Raw genomic sequence first — 22,389 nt, 5'->3', positions numbered from 1 at the left:
TAACTTCCCTCTAAAGTGGGAGTAGTACAACTCCCATCTACGTGATTTGAATCGTCAGAGTGACTTCTGCAGGTAATTGCTGCAACTAATCAAAGGAACACTGCATTTGCTGGATCACTTGCTAGTGTCCAATGAAGCAAATTTTCATTTAATGGATAAGTTAACAAACAGAAATAAAGATATTGGGACACAGAGAACCCATGCATGTTGTATGAGAAGCCACTGCACAGTGACAGAGTTGCAGTATCATGTAGTGTTAGTGCGTTTGGAATGATTGGCCCATAGTTTGTTGAGAATGCTAATTGTCAGTCTGTTATAGTCCTGAGATCGATTTGTGATGCTGTTGCAAATGTTTCTCTGTAATGAACTTCATTGGTATCATTTTGACACACCTGGTGTGGTTCAAACAGGATGCCACTACCACCTACTCAGTACAAAATTCCATGGCAGTCATCCAAGAAATGTTTCCCAACATGTTATCTCTTATTTCAGAGATCTTGCATGGCCTCCCACTCACCTGATTTATCAGCATGCAATATTTTCGTATGAGCTCATTTAAAAAAGATTTATGCCAACCAACCTCACACTATACAGGACCCGAAAGATTTCATCCAAGCAGTAATTCATGCAGTTCCAGTGAATTGGCTGAAGAAAGTTATGGAAGTGTCAGATGACGTGCAGAGTTGTGCCTTACCGCTAATGGTTGCTATTTGCATGATATTATATCTTCAGAACATGAGTTGAAACTAAATGCTTGTTCTTTACAATAGTGTACCTAGTTAATTTTCAAGTTTTAAATGGTATAATTGTTTCTGTCCATCCTGTATGAGTATGAAACTAAAAATTGCATAATTTTTATAAAATGTTTTGTATATGTAAACTTGAGTGTATGATCCATGTTAAAAATCTACAATATATTTAAAATAAATGAATATGATTATTCACCTTTGTTGGGTAAACTTCTCCAATCATGACCCAAGGTACTACTAGATAGCCAATTGTTGAAGCAGCTATAAATATGAAAATAAATACAACTGGTAACCATGTAAGTACAGATTTGAAAGCAAACATATATGTGCCAAGTGCCACCATTGACAATCCACAAAATATACCTGTAATCAAACATTTTATTTTGGTAAAAGTGATCAAAATACTTCTTCAAATAAAATTGGAAAACTTTACTCCTACAGATTTAAACAGTATTATACAAATTAATGAAATTGTAGAACTTAAATATAGTTAACACAGTATACAGTAAATAAAATTGACATAAATTAAGCACAGTTAATCTATTTCATGTAGTTAGATTGATATCAGAATGACACTTGACCCTAAAAATCCAACCAGAGTCTAAGAAACTAACTAATAAAGTAGATGTAAAATACAAAAATATATTGTTGGATTGATTAATACTTAAGCAAAACGAAGTTATTAATTATAAATTTTATGTAATTAAAATATTCATATAATTTTTTAGAACAGTTAATGATTTTGATTTAACTTCTCTGAATTTCTTTATATCAGTTAAAAAATATTTCATTGAGCTAAATGCTCATGGTTGCTACAATTTCACGTGGTTATTCTTTTATCAGCTTTAAGCTTTTAGAATGTAAAAAAGGCTTCTATAAAATGCATCTCCAGCACCAATTTTTCCTTATTAAACATAATCATTTTTAGTCAGTCAATTCCTTCTAGATTAATAATTATGACTACTGCATTTATTTAGGTTTAATTATTTTAGTTTAGGTTTTATCAAAAAATATCCCTGGTCTTGCTGTGTGGAATAGAAAAGTAAATGTGTTATACAGGTTTTATTTAAAACTTGTCTCCACAATTCATTTTTATTGATATAGAAAATATAAATAGTCTACCATTTTGAAGCAACTCTCAAATTCCATCCTAACCTTAACAAAACTATGTTTTTACTCAGTAATGTAACTAACATTCATGACCCATGATTCAGGCTGGTTGAGTAAGATTAATACATCTATGTAAACCTAAATTATAATGTTTATTATTATTCTTTACTAAACTAAAGGTGGCAAAAATATCATTGCTAATAAATGTGTATTTGAAAGCACATTTAGTATCTGTAAAGGTGTTAGCAATTCTGTTTACAGAATGTAAAAATGTGGAAATACACTAAAACACAGACGACATACAGCTCAACTATTTTTGCCATGTAAATATGGCAATACTTTTAGACTATACAGGAACTGAACGATTTCTCCAAGCAGAAATTCCAGTGAATTAGCTGAGGAAAGTCATGGGTGATGTCAGACGACGTGCACATTGAATTTACTCTGTTTTGTATTGGTGAATGAAGAGAAATAATTTTAATTTTTTTAGAAAAAATAAATATGATTTTAAACTGCCATTTTTTAATCTAGTGATGAAGCTCCATTCACATCAGTTGGAAGTGTTACAGTTACATTCCTTTACTGTGCAAGGAATGCCAAGCAAAATTCAAGGTGATTAGTGATTTTACTTTATACGAATTTGATTGAATTGTTGTTACTAATTGATTTGTCACTTCTTGTCTACTGAACTATTTGTAATAATATCAAGAGACTAATGTGTATTATATAGAGATTTCTCATTAGAATTTCTTAATTTCTCCCTTGTTAAGCTAAATTTTATCGATAATAATTCACATTGTTCAGTTATGATATTCAATAATCCAGTTGAATCAGTGGCGGCTAGTGCTGTTTTTCTGTTACTCTGTTAAGAATAACAGAAAAGTCTGTTAAAGAGTTTTTAATAGTATGATTTTGTAGCACATTTCACATTCATATTAAAGTTATGGTCCTCTCATTGTAATCTTTACTTGAATAATACAATGATTGTGTCAGACTTTTATAATTTAATTAAAGTAAGATGAAACTACTTGAAATGATTTGAAGCATGTCTTAATATAATGTTGACAAGATTTTTGTGAAATAAAGAGCTGCTAATGATATAAAAGTGAATTTCTAATTTTTTCAGTACTGTGGTAAACTGCATTGATGTTAAGATTATGTCATAAATGTATGAAAGTATTTAATGAAACATACTTGAGATAAAGGTAAGAGGTCGACGTCCACTCTTTCTCATAATAATGCAAGCCACAACTGTGAAGCATAATCTGACAATACCTAATAATACTGTTGCTAAGTATTTGTTCATTTCTGCTCCAGAATCCTGTAAACATATAGAGTTAAAATTTCACATAGAGAAACCATTTTTTATGTACTATAAGATCAATAAAATAATTTTTAACAACAAACTGAACCAATATACCTTAAAAACACTGTGTTTTCTGTTAGGCTATTCATCATCTACAGAGATATTAACATTGCTGTTTTTCTCCTTGGTTTGAGCTGTGTCATTTTTTTTAAATACAATATACACATAATATAAATATTTTTATAGGAAAATGTTATGATTGAAAAGTGTTATAGAATCTTATCCATTAAGAACATTGGTATCAGTTTTAGTGTGCCTGCACACAAGTATTTTAGTTGCCCCTTTTTGTGTATGAGTAGATGGTTTATATTATTGTTTCCATTGTATTTGTAATCTATTTTTGTAAAGTGGTTTGTATGTGTTGAATCTATGTATGTTTTTATTCGTTGTGTCTTGGTTTAAAGCTTTATCTATTGTCCAGCAATCTTTTCCAAAATTTAGCAATTTCATTTGCTTACTTGTGAAATATGTCTTTGTTGAGTATGTGTTTGTGCAATACTTTTTGGTTTTTGTCCTGAAAAGTATATTGTAAATAAGTTTATTAAATGTATAGCATATTTTTTTTCTAAATGTTTGTACATATATTTTAATGTGATGAATTTGTTGTTTTGGTTGTGATATACTTTTGTACTTTATATAGGAGTAAGTGGGTGATTCTTTTGTAAACTATTTGTGTGTTTCAAGTATTTTATTGTATTGAGTTCTTTGTAAGATACCTTTGTTGAATAGTCAGTAAATGCTGACTTAAACAAGACTGAGAGGTTGTAACTAAGTGTATCAATCTCTGTAGGTTCTGAAATTCAGTTTTTGTTGGTAGCTTTTTGTAATGTTGAAATAAAAAAGAAATATTTTTTCATATTCAGCTTTAAAGTCCAGTTTTTGATGTATTTTGTGTTATTTATGTTAATAAATTGTTCTCACTGTTTTGTTATCTTTGCACAATTAGATTATCATCTTTGTGCCTGTGCTTGTATTAATTGTATTTTTTCAGCCTTTGAAATATATATCTGGTTTACATATTAAATGTGCACAAAGGTCAAAAGGTTTCTTAGTAGAAATGAGGGCTGAAGGGAAATGGCATATAGGTCTTTCATCTAAACTTCCACTGTTTCTAGCTCTTGTCCTATAAAAAAAAAAACACATCAACAATAAGGTTATTGAAAATGATCACAAGAACAGTAACTGTAATATATCCTACCAGTTTTTAAAACTGTTGGTACTGTGAAATACTGCCCAGAATAAATGTAAATTTAATTCTATAGTATTGTAACGAGATTTGTGATAATTTTTTATAAAACTCAATATTTATAAACTTTACAATATAATTATTACAAAATCAGTAAAATTTGTTATGACAGAATTATTAATGAATGGAGAATGTAATGTTACTCTTAAATCATTATTAATATAAATTGTTTGCAGTTTAGTTTTTTGTTCATATGGTTTTGATGTATATATTTGAAACTAATATAGTTATATTTGAAGTCTATAGAATAAAAATCAAATTCATTGTTCAGCATGACAAATAAAAATTAAATTAAAAAAAAATTACTTTATGACATGAGGAAAATATGCTTCTAGAAGATAAAATATATTTATGTACCTCTTTTGTCAATAAAGTTGCAGGTGGTGGAACTACTGTTTTTGGTATGTATCTTTAAGCAGTTATGAAACCTGTTTATTACATTAGTTCTACATTATGCAGATTAGTTGAACATTAAATCAAAGGTAAAAAGATACAAACAAGCACTAACTACAATAACAGAATCAATATTTTCTTTTTTTATCAGACTGATCATTCATAGAAAGAGGACACATTAATAACAACTGGTAAATTTTACTTACAGTTCATAAATGCTATGAACTCAGAATCCACAAACCATATCAGATTTAAAATAAATGTATTTAATATAAATAATACATAATATAATAATACATTAGATGACAACTAATTAGGATAGTGGTAAGCACAGAATTTTATTCAAATGATGAAAAAAATTCCCTGCTAGGGTTAGAATTTTTTCATTATTTCAACTGCATCATCATAAAAAAATAATGATCTCGGTAACCAGTGTGTGTAATTTTATTTTTTTTTGCATTTCTAAATTTTTTTTAATTTTTCAGTTCACGTATTACATTTTTTTAACAAAAAAAGAAAAAGAAATTAGTCTTTTTTAATATTCATGTTGAAAATAAAAAAAGCTTTTATTTTATATTTTTTCATTATCTATTCCTTGATTAAATTTTATTAATACAGTGATCAGTATGTTAATGAATTACATGAATGTTTAATTAATTATATATATAAAAATATAGAATAGGTGCTGGGGATGTAGAGTACTGGACATTGATTAATTTGAGATTTTTGTAATGGTCTGAACTGTTAATATACTGGGATGGGGTAAAATTAATTTAAAGTATAATTTAGATTTTAAATTATTCACCTTTTCGTTATCATATTACCTGGAATACTTCAACAGCATAAAATGTAACAGGATTGACTCCAGAAAACTGATAGATGATAAAGTAAAGAGAAAGAATAATGAACGGCTTTAATGCTGAAGGGTGAAGAATAGCTTGTACTTTTTCTTTAACACTAAGTAAGTGATCTAAGTTGTTACGCTGTGAGAATGAAATCAAATCTTGTAATTCTTCTTCTACATCACAAGTTGGACCACGAAGCCTTACCAGAGATGCACTACATTCTTCCACTTGCCCGTGAGATAATAACCATGATGGAGATTCTGGCAAGAAAAAACTTGCCAGTAAAGCTATCATTGGTATAATACTGCTAGCTAAAGCAAGAACTGGCCAGCTATATAATGCTCCAATTAGGTACTCTAATGTGACACCTAAAAGAAAAAAATATCAATAAATTACTTAATTTTTATATTTCGTGAACAGTTCATATTAAAAACATTTCAGAAAATGATTAATTTTTCCTGAATGTTATGTTAAAAAATAGTGTTCACCATAAAATTAATTACATAAACTAGTTTAAAATTATTTGTTTTACACCCTGAAGCTTTACATTTTGTGTATAAAGTATTTCATGTAATTAGAGCAGTAAATTGTTTATAAACATTTTAATGATGCTTTAAAGGTTATTTTATTTTAAATTTCTTTTACTTAAGAGCTGCTTGCAAGGATGTAACAGTAAGTTGCTTTAGCTGTTTACAAATGTCTTTTTTGTTGTAGTCCATTATTCTTTTCCATGATCTCTAGTTATTACTGATGTTACAGTAGAGGATTTGTGTTTGCTCTTCTTTCAAATTTTTTGTAGTAACAAATATTCTATGATTATGTCTACCTAAATAGTTGTGTTTCAGTAGTGAAGAACACAGCTGAGTTACACTTAAGCTAATGAAAACTGATTATAAATAATTTTGATAGAATCAAAATTAGGAATATAAAATTAAGCAGATACAGAGATATATTAAATATTCTGTTTCAAGTAAATAAAATAATTTGTAATTTACTGTTTTGCTTTAGTTAAAATGTTTAACTCTTTTGTATTTCTAAATATTAATCTATAATTACCATTAACTTATTATATCTGTATTTAAAAAGTGTTGTATCAGTTTGTGACAATATAACATCTCTTATTTTAGATATGCTGTATAACTGACTGTAGGTGTTAATAATTGAAGAATCAATTGTAAGATTATTTTATACATTTTAAATCATTCTATTAAGGTAGTACAATTCTATTGTATATTAATTGTAAATAATTATTCAAGATAAGGTTATAGAACTAGATCAGCAGGACGAGATAGAAAATCATGATTGAGAAACTTACAGAAATGGTCTGGTAGTATTTCATTTCAACTCTTTTTTAAAGTTGTGTCAATAATAGCAATTTTGTTATAATATAGCCATTTTTTTTTTGGAAGATAGGACTCCCTAAGAAGAATAGAAAGCTTCTAAAGTTGTGGGTTAATGAAGTTAAGTGCTGATAATTTTTATGGTATGAAATGTTAATGGTAATGAAAGGTATAGTACTAACCTAAAGAGACGCCAACAGAAGCCATTGCTGCTAACATGCCTCTTAGATGGGGTTGTGTAACTTCACTGGTATAAACTCTGGCAGGAGCCCCAACCATACCTGATCCGAGCCCAACTAGTAAACGCCCAGCATATATCATTTCTACTTGAGTAGCAGATGCAATTAGTAACCAACCCATTATCATTGGTAACTGTGTTATTATCAGTGTTCTTCTCCTCCCAATTGCATCCATTAGGTATCCACTAAATATGCAACCCACTGGAGTTGTTACTGATGATAAACTGGCTGCAACACAGAAAAGATTAATAATTAGAAAATTAACTTAAATTAACTTGTGGAACAAAATTATAATCAGGAAGTATTCCTAATTATTGAAAGTAACATACATGCAACATTAGCATAAATAGTTTATAAGTAATAAACAATAAATTATCTGTGCTCATCCACTTAACTAACTAAATTTTAAAACTTCTTTCAGCTGCATTATAGTTGCAATACATATTATTATAGATATGCTATAAGTATACATATTTATTTACTGAATTAGATTTTATCATGCGATTAGTTAAATCCTTTCTTCAGTCCATTTTAGCACATGCTAATTTTTTTTATCTTGACAGTTAGTTATTTGTTTACATACATATATATATATATATATATATATATATATATCTTTGTGTGTCGTAAGCATCTGCATGTGATGAGTGATACGAATGTGTCCTCTGTTACAATATATATATATATAAAATGTGTATGATATATTTCTCTACATTTTTGTAGCTTTATTAACTAAGCCTTGTTGCCTTAATTTGTGATCCACCACCTTGTTATTTTTTTTACAAAATGACATCATTGATGTTTCTTTTTGGTCTATCTAAAAATATCCTTAATTCTGTCCTGCATCACTATAACTGATCATCTGGAAAATCATATAGCAGCAGTCTCTCTATGTCTGTTTTTATGTCTCTACTTTTTCACTCCCACATATCAGTACACAAGCATATCTTAGAAGTACTTTTTTATAAGTGATAGTATATATTTTCGGAGTATCATTTATTTTTTCCTAACGTATGTTTGATACAAGCAGATGTTTTTTATGACATGAAAGTTCTTGGCTGATGCTAATATGCTCGGATGATTTCCTTACTTTCTCTATCCTTATAATTTTACTGCATAAAAATTTGTACCAATTTTTTTGTTTTATAAATATCTATCTTACTTTTAACTTCTTTATGCCACTTTTTGTTATCTTCATATTTCTAATATGAAGGATCTTTTAATTTATCTTCAAATTTAATTACTCTCACAATGAAAAGTCCTTACCATTTATAAATACTAACTTATTATTTTTTACCCAAAGTAGCAATATTACCAGCAGATCTTCACATTTAATTTTTCCTCAAGACTGCTACACAAAAATTAAATTATTCAGTTGTAACATTGTCTGATTCTTGTACAATTTGTAACTAACTATATTCACTGTATTCTAATCCTTGTTTTCTTAAAATATTAAAAATTTTATTACATTCCATATCAACTCATAACAACCAACAAATTACACGTATTTTGATGATTTAGTTGCATTATAAAATTAACCTTAGGGCTAAAGTACTTCTTATTACCCTGTTGTTTCTAAACTGTTTCAACCCTTTATAATTTGCATGCGTGAAGTGTTAAAATTACAGTGCAGTAATGCCCTGCTTTGTAAGGTATGATATAAATAATATTTTTATTAAAATTAGAGGCTATTTTTAACAGTTTGCATACTAATTGATACAGTCCTACTTTGCACAAACACCATAATAACTCTGATGGTATATAATCAATATATCAATTTTGATACTTTATTTTTGTTTAAACCTAAATTTATTTAAGTTTTTTAACATAGTTGTTATATAATATTATTTATATATAAATAAATGAAATACAACCTTACCAACAATTCGTCTGTAGTCTCTTTTCTAGTACTTTCGGTCATTCAACCATCCTCAGGAAAAGTTATTCTTTAATTTATATCATTAAAATTAAATTATGTAAAAAGTAAATTTAAAATCACAATAACTGGCCATCATATCTGTTATGTAAGAAGGTTGCAGTTGTTATTAACAAGAATAACTTTACCTGAGGATGGTTGAATGACTGAAAGTACTAGAAAAGAGACTGCAGACGAATTGTTGGTAAGGTTGTATTTCATTTATTTATATCTAAATTTATTTATTATCTCATTTTCTTCCTCCAACACTTAACCAGATAATTGTTCTCTTCTGAGTAGTCTGTCATTGTATTTTGAACTTACAAACATTATTTTTTCTTCTTCAACTTGAATTCTATCTATGGACTCTTATAATCATGAATTTAAATATTGATCTTGCTTTCTCAGGCAGTTCATTTGTTTTATCATTTAACTACTCACAAATATTTTCCAACATTTTAGTAATCTTAAATTATTTTATCAATCGTAGGATATCAGGAATTTAATAACTGTTGAATCATTCAAGACTGCTGTTCTTTTACTGTTGATTAACATTTTATTGAATCAATTTAATTATTGTCACCTGAGTTATAGATCCAAAACAAATATTCTCTAGCTGATTATGTCTTCCAAAATACACATCAGTCTCTACTTTTTATCTGATCTGGTCTTTAACAGGACTCAGTTATTTCTACCTCTGCATAATAAATAATAATTACAACATGATATATATGCCTTTTAATGCATATATAATTTATGTAGGCTATTATATATAATAATTATAATATATAATAATACATAATGTTTATATGTAATGTTTAGTGCATAATTATATTTTTATTTGACCAATTTTCTGTTCTTGTTGTCTACTGTGATCAGGGGTGAAAGTTATATTATGAACTGCAATTTATCATCTCTTTAGGAGTTCCTTAATTTATAGCAGCTGATGATAGCATTGGAAAGAACAAACTAGCGTTTGGGTTGATAAACATTCAAACAGCAAAATAAAAAATTAAAATTAACTGAGTTTCATTCAAACTTTAATAACTGATTTACATTAAATCAAAAGAGTATTATGAAAACTATACTTCTCCTACATTGACTTTTATGATTTTATTACAACATAGAATCAGTTAGGCCATACATCATTTTAGTTGTCAGATAGATACTTTTTTCCCCATTACATATACTATAATTTCAATACCAGCCCTATTTTGAAGTTATTTATGTAATATCCATTATAGTGTTGGAACAGTGTGGTTGGTTAAGTGTTTGCATTCCTGTACAGGAGGTTGATAGTGCTAGTTATATTTTAACATTCAACAGCTTCCTGTTAATGTTACAATTTTGTTTTTTGGGTACTGAATAACAATACATTCTGGCTAAGAGATCTGTGCATGTAACAAGCTGCATGTACACTCATTACACAAGTAATGGATGGAGCTGTTTACATGCCCTGAGTCAAGAAAACTGCATTAGCTATCTGGAGACTATTATAAAACTAAAATGTACATTATTTTCTGATCAGAATAAGAATCTTTTTTTAATTGTAATATAAAACTGTAAATTTTTAACTACAAAAAGAAAAAAATCTAAACGAATGGTTTTGGCTGTTGGTTTCTCAAAATATGAAGATTTAAGTACTATGTAATCTGTAAAAATAATGCATAAGACTATTGTCAGTATATTCCACTGACTGGGTTAAAAAAAATATGTTGCTTTAACTGAACTTAAAAAAGAACCACAAAAATTAATCAGCATATAAATATGTTATTATTTTGTTTATATATATATATGTATTCACCATTTATATTACTATAGAAAATTATTTTTAAAATGTCATCAAAATTTTATGTTGCCAGAATCTATTGTTAGATTTAAAGTGCATACTATTTTATCAAATGATCCCATACCTACATAACTACAGATATTTGGCATCAACGCAAGTTTGACATTATGTTTATATTCCTTAAATTTATTTTTAAACTTGTTTATTTTGTCAACGGAAATTTAAATTAAATATTGGGACAGAAATATAAATTAGATATTTTGAGAAGTAAAGAGAGTTCATTTAATGCCGATGATAATTAATCTTTTTAATAAGCTATTTTGTTTACTAAATGGTTAGTGACTATGTATATTCCATTTATGAGCCATACAATATTTTCATCTTACTTTTCAACTTCTTGAGATGTGATCAATGTTATAATAAGACTGAAGGTGCAAATTTTACATATTGAGGTTTTTAACTTAAATTTTTACTACTATAAGATTATTCTTACAAAAGTTTTCAGTAAATCTATTATCAAATAAAACTAATTCATTCAATTAACAAATAAATGTGGACTCCAGGTTTGAGATTGCAGTTTTTCATTATTAATGTTTCATGATGCTGCATGTAGGAAATTAAATTAAAAAAACTTAAATCTATTGAAAAATGAATTTGTAATTAACCTAAATATCAGAGAAGACATGTATTTAAAACTACAACATTTCTTTAATTAGTATCTTAATTAAACTCCTATCTCCTTATAATAAAATGGAATAATTTGATAATCCTCATAAAAAAAGAAATTCCTCTGTGTTATTCTCATCCCAAAATGTTTATTAAATCCCATATCAGATTTACTTAGCGCAATACTAGTTTTCCTATAAGAATTTTTGTAAAATTTTTTTTATACTAACTCATATTTAAATATTTCACATTGTTAATAACTATTTAATTATCACCAAACTTATTGTATTATGTCAACATAAAAATTTTACCAATCCAGGAAGCTTGATCCTCATCAATCTTAATGAAACCATCACCTTTTAGAAGTTGAGGAATTGACACAGCTGAAAAACCAAAAGCCATGCCAGTATTTATTGTTCCTAAATTTGCTGACAATGAAGAAAAAACCTAAAGAAAACATACAAGAAAATAATGTTAACAAATATCAATAAAATACCAAAATTCTTAGAATCAAAGTATAAACTACTGAAGTAGAAAGTAAATTAATTTTCTTATTAAACTTACTTGTTTAAATTCAAACACTTTTTGATGGCACCATTTTCTTCAGTAACAAATAACTATTAAAAATAGATACTGTATCAAATTAAAAAAAAAAAAAATTAAACTATTAAAACCTAAAAACTATTCTTCAGCATAATCAAGTGAACAGTAAATCTGGTTATCACACAATAGTTTGTAAAACTTAACTTATGTATTAATAATTACTTGTTTTTGAAGGTAATAGTAATATATATATATATATAAAAAAATAACATTTAAAAATGTATTTGGTGAGAAAACTACCATAAAATTAAATATCTATTTTGATGGTTCATAAATAGTATTAACCAACTTAGCAGAGGAAGTGTGCTTAATTTCATTAAATTGTATTGAGTAAATTAATTAGAAAATTATTTTTTAGGTACATTTAAAGGGGTTAAACATGGTGATGGATTTTCACCAATTTTATTCAACTGTGTTTAGCGAAGGTTATTGAAGAATGGAAAAAAGAGTTAAAGGCAAAGGTACAAAGCATCTACTTGGGTATGAAAAAAAAAAATAGAAGGTATTGTATTCGTAGACGACATATAGCCATTTTTACAGAAAACATAAAGTATGCTAACATCCAAATAGATATTCTAAAAGAAGTTGATTAGAAGCCAACTTGTAAAGTTCATTGCAACAAAAAGAGTGGAAAACAGATAGATAAAAACAGAATATGGAACAATATAGCAATGAAAAGATTCAAATACTTGGAAAATGGATTCAATCAAATGACTGAGGAAAAGAGTCACTATAGAACAAGTAAAAAATTATGAAAACTAGCACAGAAACTGTCAAAAAACATCTACAGTAAAAAATACATTTCAATCAAGGTAAAATTAAGTCCATACCAAATAGTCCAATACCAGACCAGTGTCCAATACTCTCTGTTCAATAACGACCAGAAGTATTGTACCCAATAGTCCAATACCATTCTCTGAATGGCAGTGGACATATTCAATGGATTAAGAATATGGAGAGGAGAATACTAAGAATAATTCTGGAACCCAAATCGAATGAAATGTGACAGTTAGATTGAGTTCTGAGGGAGAATTGTATAAAATAAAAGCAATAGAGAAAATAGAAGATGCTTATAGAATAAAGAAGGCTCATCAGACATTTATACCGAATGGGTAGAGAAAGGCTAATTAAAATGATCTGCAACTATTTTTATAATCAAAATTATACAAACCAGTGGATGGAGAGAATGATTAAGGAATTTGAAGAAATAGCATTGAAGATTAACAATTATGGATTAAGGAAGGCACAGAGAAACAGTCAAAAAGTTTGAAGGTTTTCAGCATAGTAACAGAATAGGAGGAGTGGGCTATTCAGAGGAGAGAAGAAAAGCAGCAACAGTTAGAATGAAGAAGTATTATGAGGATATGAAATTGGGAAGAAGAGTGAGAAAAGTATAAAAATTGTTTTAGATGGCCTGTATGAAGAAAAAGTAAAAATAAGTAATGAATGGCCATTGTTCTTGAATCTGTTGGTAGAAGTTCGTTTTCAGTTTTAATTAGCTAAAGCAAGATAAATTGGTTGTTATTGAGTTGTAGTAAGAATTATTAACAATAATTGTGTTAAGAACAATACAAATAAGATGTAATGAATTATTTCACAAGAGTTTTTGTTATGTTACCTAATGCTACCATAGATCTCAAACATCAACTGGCAGTAAAATAAATTGTTGACAAAATAGATATTTCACTGAGATGTAGATAGAAAAGAGTTGAAAAGATATTTTTGGTAACAAAGTTGATCATCAAAGTTATAAATAAAGTATTAGAAAAAAGGAAAATAAGGAGTGAGGATAACTATTGTAAAGACATGCTTGTGTTGTTTCATGTTACAGGATTATAGAAGGAAAAAGTGGAAGGAGATAAAGGTATATTAAGACAATAACTGAGGTAAATATGACATATAATGAAGATATAAAAAAATTTAAATGGAAATAGAAGGTACTGCAAAATTCAAAGAACTATGGATAAATAGATTCAACCAGCTGGAAGAGTAACGAAAAAAATAATTAAAAGATGCTTTGCAAATTCTGCCTCTCATGTTAAGTAATATTTAAATATGGTTTAACAGTAATCAATAATAAAATTAACATAAGATATATCAAATATGTAATTAATTTTACGAAACATAATTTTTTTATTTAATAAAAATAAATTAATAATTTTTCTCATAATTTAAATTATTGTTAAGGTAGATTTATTTTTAAAAAATATCCAAACTTAAATGTTTCACATCACCACATTCAAACACTATTTTTGTGATTGAAGAATGGATGGCTTTACAAGCTCTTTTTAAGTACAACTCACAGATTTTTTTAAAAGTATTAGCTACTAAGGTAATTGATTCATCTCAATTAATGTTTGGCATATAAGGTGAAAATTTACTTTATATATTTACCTTTACATCTTGTAATATGATGGCTCCTTTTTTTATAATCATTACTAAAAACAAAATCATTACTTTTTTTTAGTGAATATTTAACAGAGTAAATCAGTTGAAAACTGTGTTTCAGACAAGGTGTGATCAGCAATCTTCTGGTGTAATATAGACATTACTGGCTTTAAAACTCACAAGAGTTTTACAAATTTTTCCACAGCATTTATATAAAAAAAGTAGTAATAAATAGTATCATTATCAGTAAATGCATGAATGGTTATTACTCATATTTTCTTTACGTAATTCAACTCTAAAAAATGTCATGTACAGTTTTTATAATTTCAAATTGAAATTCTGTGTATGATTAGTCATTTTACAAAGTGCATTGCATTTGAAATTGACATAGGACTACAAACAGTTTTATTTAAAACTTACATAAAATCTGGTTTTAGGCCTACTCCAGTTACAAATGTAACATATTTTGTAAAACTGGTGATTATACAAGATTATCGAAAGTTATAATCATCAGGAAAAGAATAATTAAGAAGAAGGTAGTATACAAACTAAAATACTCAGTTAGTTGTAATCCAAGTGCATATAATGTCAAGAGTAGTTAAAATTATGTTTTTTTAAGATCATGCTGAATAAATAAATTTGATTTTAAAGATATATTTCCTTCATAGTCTATTAGTTAAATAATAATACTATTTTTAACAATTTCCAAAAAGTAACTACAACATCAAATTCAACCTTTACACTGAGTATTTTCTTTGTTGGTGCTCTTAGTTGAAAAACTACTGAACTGTGTAATAAAACTCAGTATTGGGTGAAGAGAAATTTAACTAAACAACATAAATTTACTTGGAAAAAATCATTGGTATATATAATTTCCTTGATGTTTAGCCATAAAGTAAATAAGCTGTTACAAAAAAAATGTGTGAATAAATTCATTAATTATTTACTATTACCTAAAATAAAATAATAATAATAAAAACAATATATTTTATTTCTAATATGTAAAGTAAATAAGGAAATGAAATAGTGAATGAAGAAATTATGAAAGTTTTTTAGAACTAAAAACAGGTAATATTCTTTTTAATTAAAAAATTAAAAACAAATTTCTTTCTAAATAAAAGGTAAAACTATTTTAAGTGAATTTATATTTAAATATTTTAGTTATAATTTTTAAGCCAAGGTGCTCAACAAAATAAGGCAGTAACCAAAACTTTTGATAATATATTGGCATCATGATTTCAAAAAATATGTTTTTGACTTTTTGAAAATTTAGGAGCTCATGCATCAGGAGAATTTTTAATGATTAAAATATTCAGTAAAATTGAAAAATTACAAATTTTTTTTTCAATTTGGGATCTCCCCCATCAGAAGAGGGTATTAAGTTATTTTAGTGTCTACTGTTAAATAAAATATGTTTTGAGCGTAAAAAGTTTGTTGAAACTGTGAAAATTTTTGTTTTCATTTTGAGGGTTCTCATACTTAAGGGAAACATTCGATTAAGTGGTGATAATAAATTTAAAAAAGTTTTTTTTTTAAATTCTTTAAAAATTTTTTAGATAAAGCCATAATTCTAAATAAAGAAAGTTGTAATTTTTTAGTAAGGGGTGAGGAATTTTTGGCTAATTTTTTTTCAAGAATACTAAATAGTAAGGGCTATAAAAAATTAAAATTTATATATTTTAAATGCAATGGATATCTTGCAAGATTGATTTAAAAAAAATTTAATTAAACAAATATTTTTTGTTACTTCAGACCATTGAAGTGGGATGGGTAAAAGTTTTTATGATGATTTAAAGGTATATCAATGTAGAAAATATAGATGCAAAAAACTCCCCTTAACTCCTTTTCTGAAGCAAGATATAGCTAAAAAAAATTAAAATATTAGGTAATTTTTGTGGCAATTTGTTGATTTTGATAAAAAAAGCTGCAATTTTAGTAAAAAAACGTTTTTTGCTAAAGTGCTCCAGAAAAGATTGAAATTTTATTTTGGTCAAAAAACCCTAGACCCCTTTTTCAATTTTTGTAAAAATTTGATATATTCTTTCCCCCCAGAGGTAGTACCAGTCTACCAAGACTGAAGAAAATTGGTCAATGGGGTCCAGAGTTATAAGACTAAATACAAGCCAACATAAATGTATATATGAGTACATATGCACAAACGTCCATCTGACGGTTGTCAGATGGACAAAATTAATTAATTTTTTGGTTTTGGGAGCATTGGAATAAAAGGGTTTTTCGCAGATTATTTACAATTTATTTAAATTTTATTTTCTTTTATGAAATTTGTTTTAAAATGTCTCCTTAAGGCACAAATTTTAAAAAAGATCAATTATTGTAGATTTTTTTTTTTATCGAACTACTAACTTTCCCATTATAGCTATTGCAACATGTACTGCTATAAACAGCCAGGAAAGTAAAAGTTAACTTTAGATGGTATCACAAGGCAGAATCTTTCTGTCTGTAGATCATATGTTTTAGTGAATATGAAATCACAGGATAATCTGACCTTAGCCAATTCAAATTTTATATAACATTTCAAATATATATTTAAGAATGCTGCTCACACTCTTAGTCAAAAAAATGTTATTTTCTTTTGTGAATATCATTTTTAATAAAGTATTAATATAAACACAATTTAATCCACAAAGAACTTTGAATAACTTTAATGTAACACACTTTTTTAAATGTATTGATAGGTTTTCGATATTATTGTCATATAAGAGGGTATAGTAATCAATAGCAGCTGTATAACATCCCCTACTTTTCTATCTATTCTGTTCACTCTCATCCTGTTGGATGTAAATTTGTTGTTCCAGAATTATCAGTACTATTTCTATCATTACCATTATGTTATAATATCTGCTGTGTTAATTTGGAAGCATTCTTATGCATAAAATACCAGCATATTTTTTATCCCATTTTGTATACCCAGTGTATACAAAAGTCACTGACTTTTTGAAGGAACTCCAAGATGTAATGTGATATTTAAAGTGGATTATATGTGAACATAATAATGAAGAAATTAAAAAGCTCTATTCAAAATCGAATAATGAATAAACAGAGTAGAAAAAAATCAGAGAAAAAATGACTAGCAGGTGATTGTTCAGAGAAATAACATGCAAGAAAAAATTATGTAAACTAATGTGAAAAAAATAAATAAATAAAAGATAAAATAGGATAAGTGGTAAAGAAAACAGGTGTTAAAGAAATTGCCAGTACAGATTTCAATGTGCGATAAAGAGAAAGAGATACTTAAAAAATGGAAGGAGTATATGGAAGAAGTATACTGACCAACAGAAACCAAATGATCTCGCAATAAATTAGGGTGAAATGGATGAGAATGAATAAGGAGCAACAATTTTAAAATTGGAAGTTTTAGAAACAATAAAAGGTACAAAGTACAGAAAAGCTATGGGTAATGTTGACTGCCAATTAAGTACTTACAAGAGATTCTGAAGAAGGATTTCAGAAGGTAGTGAGTGAGTGGACCTACGAAGAGAAGTAAGATAGCTGCTGGTCACCAACTTTGTTTATTACTTATATTGAAGATAATTTATAATAAAAATAATTATTTACTATGTTCATCCTGTGATTCATCTTCTAAAAAAGAATAAAGGGGTCAGGTATTAGGTGGAAGAAGAATAAATTTATAAGATTTGCAGATGACGTGGTGTTTTTAGGAGATGAAACATAGGATATTTAATTAATGATAACACAATTAGAAGATGTTTTGACAGAATTCAAAATGAAGATGAATTTTAAGAGAATAAAAGCAATTAGAATAGGAGACAATAACCCAGTGAATATCTACACAAAAGAAGGAGAAATTAAGCAACTAAAATATTATAGATACTTAAATAAAAAGGCATTTAATAGAAGAAGATATAAAAAAGACAAAAGAAGCGCTAAATAGTAAGATGGAATTAGGCTTGAGGAAATGTCAAATTATTAAGAGTTATATTTTGAGTGTACTTGTGTATTGATGTGAAGCACGGATTCAGAGAAAAAGGCTGCAATCATTTTAAATATGGACACGAAGGAAGCAGGAAAAGATTAAATAAAGACATAGTCGAAAATGAAGTACTGAGGACTGATGTCATTTAATGACAATAGAAGTTGAAAATGACAAGTAAGTTTGATGTTGAAAAAAAACAGCATTTTGTTAAGGTGATTCAAATTGAAACAGTATGGTTTGATTTTGTTATTGGTGAAATTAATTTGGTAATTTTTTATGAAAGTTTGTTGTCTAACTAATTTATCACTTACAGATTTAAAATTATGAGCAATAGAACTCCTTATGCAACTGTTAACACTAATAGAAAATTACTTACACACTACCAATGTTACTGTACCTTACAATCAAAATGCAACTCTTTTATCCATATTTAGAGTTAGATAGTTACAATCTATCCAGTGCGTGATTTCTAGTCCTTTTTTAAGTAATTGTGTCTGGGTATAAATACAAGTAGTGGTATTACCCTTGAAGAGATTAAATATTAACAGTGAAATTTTTTTTTATTGTTAAATAATAAGAAAAGCAAGAAGTTAAGGACACTTTTGATGTGACATATGCTGTACATCTTGCAGTGAAGCTTACATTTTAAATGAATTTTGTAATAAAAAAATGAAATTTCGACCATTTGTTTGATAAGATATGACTTACAATTAACTGTAAGCAACACCTATAATGTAGTAACTCTTTTTTTTATCAGAATGAAGCCTAGAATTTAGCAAATCAGGTTACACAGATGCAACAAATAATACAATTAAACTAAATTTGTAGTTTATATATATATTAAATTTCTGAAACAGAAGAAAAAATATATTCTTTCTATCAACTAGTGATTTAAAAAGAGAAGGTCAAATTATGTTTTTCAGTAGGATTTTGAATCTTTTTCAACATACAATAAATTCAATTTTAAAGGACTTAAGATGAACTTTCATTTTTTGGGTTTTTGTTTAAGACTCAAGATACTTTTCATTTATTAGCCATTTGAATCAAGGTCATAGTGTCTCAAATTACAAATGACAGTGTCATGTTTCTATGATATCTGAAAGAGTCCTGTTCAGCATGGAGATATGGAAACTACTATATTATTGTAAAATAAGTTTGAAGTTATATTTTTAATTTTTGTAATCAATAAAACCAAATATCAGACAAGATTGTTAAAAGCAAACTCTACAAAGAGCTACTGATATTGCTGCTAATATTGTAACGCTATGAGTCATAATTTTTCTTTCAATGAAGTTGTAGTTCATTATTTTTGAATGAATTATGCTCAGTTATTATTAAGATTACTTAGTTTCACACTAAGTATAAACATGTAAATTATAGCCAATAATTATCAAATTTTCATGAGTAAAAAATAAAGCAACTCACTTGTCTAAAAGAACTGCCTCGTTTTCTTCTTTCTGTTGGAAAAAGCTTGACAGAACCTTTCAATACTCCCTTTTCTTCAGGAATAATTTTTGTATTATTTGGCTCAACTAGTGACTTCAAACTTTCTACATCTACAGATATTCCATTTTTTGATCTGAAAAAAAAATACCATTACATTATCTTAAATTTTTATATAATTTGAAAAAATAAACAGTTTTAAGTAGTAAAAATATTAACTTATAAAAACTTTAAATAATGTGTACTATCATAATCATTCACAAAGTTTATTAGTACGTATATGCAGAATGAAAGTCACAATCAACATAAACTCTTTACAGATATTAATGCAGCGCTGGCTTGTGACTACAACCATTATGAAGTCAGTTATAACAAGTTGATCTTGTAATCACTCATAACTTTTAACAGATTATGTGTGTGTGTGTGTGTGTGTGCATGCGCGTTTTAGGTTTGATTAGAATTAATATAATTTTCTACTGAATTACTGTATAATTTTCTTTAATTTTAACATTAACATCTTTGTTTTTATTTTGTGTAATTATCTGATCTTTAACATTCAGATATCAAACATCTGTACTGTATTGCCAACCTCTGTGACAGAGTGGTAGTATTTCAATCTTTCATCCAGATGGCCGCGGGTTCAAATCTTGGTAACACATGGGATTTTTCATCCTCTGTATGAAATAATTACTTTCTATACATTAATTATTTACTTACATATTATTTTTATAATTTCCATTCATATGAATCAAATTGTTGGTCATTCAATAATGAAATCCATTACTGACTAAAGGTGAACGAGTATTAATCTTTGAACAAAAATTGTAGGGTGAGTAGCCTAATATTTTTTGACGACTAAAAAGCTTATTTAGAAATTTGATCAACTTGTCACTTTGAATAGCTTAAAATCATTAAAAAACATTAATAGAACTGTTGTTTTTACACAGGATGGAGGTGCAAACATGAACAAACAAACAATTACAGAAATACAGTACATATTTATAGATTTTTGATAAATTATTTCAATCAGTGATAAAATAAATAAAATTTTTGTTAAAAGGGAAGAAAACATATGAATTCTAAGAGTAGATGATAATCAATTCAGGATTGGTTTTAAGGGGCTTCACTACTACTAAAATAGCAATTACATCTCTTTTCAGAAGAAAATAAAATTCTTTACTAACTTCTTTTAGTGTTTATTTTAGTGTTATTTTATTATGCTACATTGTAACTGAAATATTATATTTTTTAGAAATTTAAAATTACTTTATTTTTATAGTACTTACATTATTTAATCAATAAATTCCTATTCATTTACATAGTAAAGGAAATGATTTTTATTTAACCGTAAAAAAAAAAAAAACTAGTACTGAATAACATGTAAAATCCTGTTAAGATCTTACAACATTCAAACAGTAAGAAAATGAAAAATATTGTATTTATAAAATTAAATAGTTCCTAGTGGCCCTTTGCTGCTCAACAGTGTTATTATTACAAAGTAATATAATATATTTGAAAAAAAAATCAGCTTAAAACCTATTTCATTTACAATACGTCTAACCCCCAACTCTCTTGTTTTTCTTTTTCCTTTCCTATCACAGGTAAATTGCCTGCTTTAATCCTATTTCCAGTCCATCCACACATTCTACTGGACTTGATTGTGATGATTTTTTTTTTATTCTGCTTGGAATGCCCTGCGGATATGTCATCAAGGATTGACATCACTTCAAAATGATTTTCCTGTTAGTAATAACATAGGAAATTTTTTCAATCAGTAATAAATGAGGAATTCTCAGAGTAGACTCAAGTCTGGGGTTCAGTGACGTTTATGACATATCTGTGGGTCATACCGAGAAAAAAATATAAATTAAAAAAAATCAGCTCAATCTGTCCAGTAGAATGTCCTCATATACTGGAAATAGGTTTTCAGCCCAATTATTTTAATATATAATTTTTTAAACAGGAGATGCTATTAAATTACAGAAAAATTTACAGGATGAAAGAAGAAATGTTTTAATGTATTATAATATGAATTATGTTTAATTATTACTTTACAAATAAATATAATTTTTTAGGGTAATTTATTCATACTAGTTTATTTACATTCTGTATTAGTCTTAATTTTTTGCTCTTTTTGCTTGTAGATTATACAATTATAAATTATTGAACAAAAATATGACCCTAATACTCCTTTTCTTTTAAATAAAAGCTTTGTGCCCTTATTTGCTGTAAAAATAGCTTAGGTTATGTAAAATTACGTGATCGGATGTGTGTATTTACTTCCATTAGATTAGTTTCCCTGGGCGATAAATTTAATAGAAATATGATAATTTTTATATCAT

General features: G+C 27.2%; 1 protein-coding gene across 1 annotated transcript in view; it reads right to left on the bottom strand.

Moving 5' to 3' along the window:
* LOC142334220 (facilitated trehalose transporter Tret1-like) overlaps nt 1-22,389 on the bottom strand; it is a 37,418-nt gene that overhangs the window by 2,903 nt on the left and 12,126 nt on the right. The window contains exons 2-7 of the mRNA XM_075382070.1: nt 20,030-20,183; nt 11,970-12,105; nt 7,232-7,516; nt 5,689-6,077; nt 3,054-3,180; nt 946-1,112 (exon numbers count right to left, since the gene is read on the bottom strand). Coding sequence (XP_075238185.1) covers nt 946-1,112; nt 3,054-3,180; nt 5,689-6,077; nt 7,232-7,516; nt 11,970-12,105; nt 20,030-20,183 — 1,258 coding nt within the window. The remainder of the gene's footprint in view (nt 1-945; nt 1,113-3,053; nt 3,181-5,688; nt 6,078-7,231; nt 7,517-11,969; nt 12,106-20,029; nt 20,184-22,389) is intronic.

Source organism: Lycorma delicatula, chromosome 1 (genome assembly GCF_047948215.1).
Source record: "Lycorma delicatula isolate Av1 chromosome 1, ASM4794821v1, whole genome shotgun sequence".
In the NCBI taxonomy this organism is placed as follows: Eukaryota; Metazoa; Arthropoda; class Insecta; order Hemiptera; family Fulgoridae; genus Lycorma; species Lycorma delicatula.
This window is presented reverse-complemented; position numbering and strand designations above follow the sequence as displayed.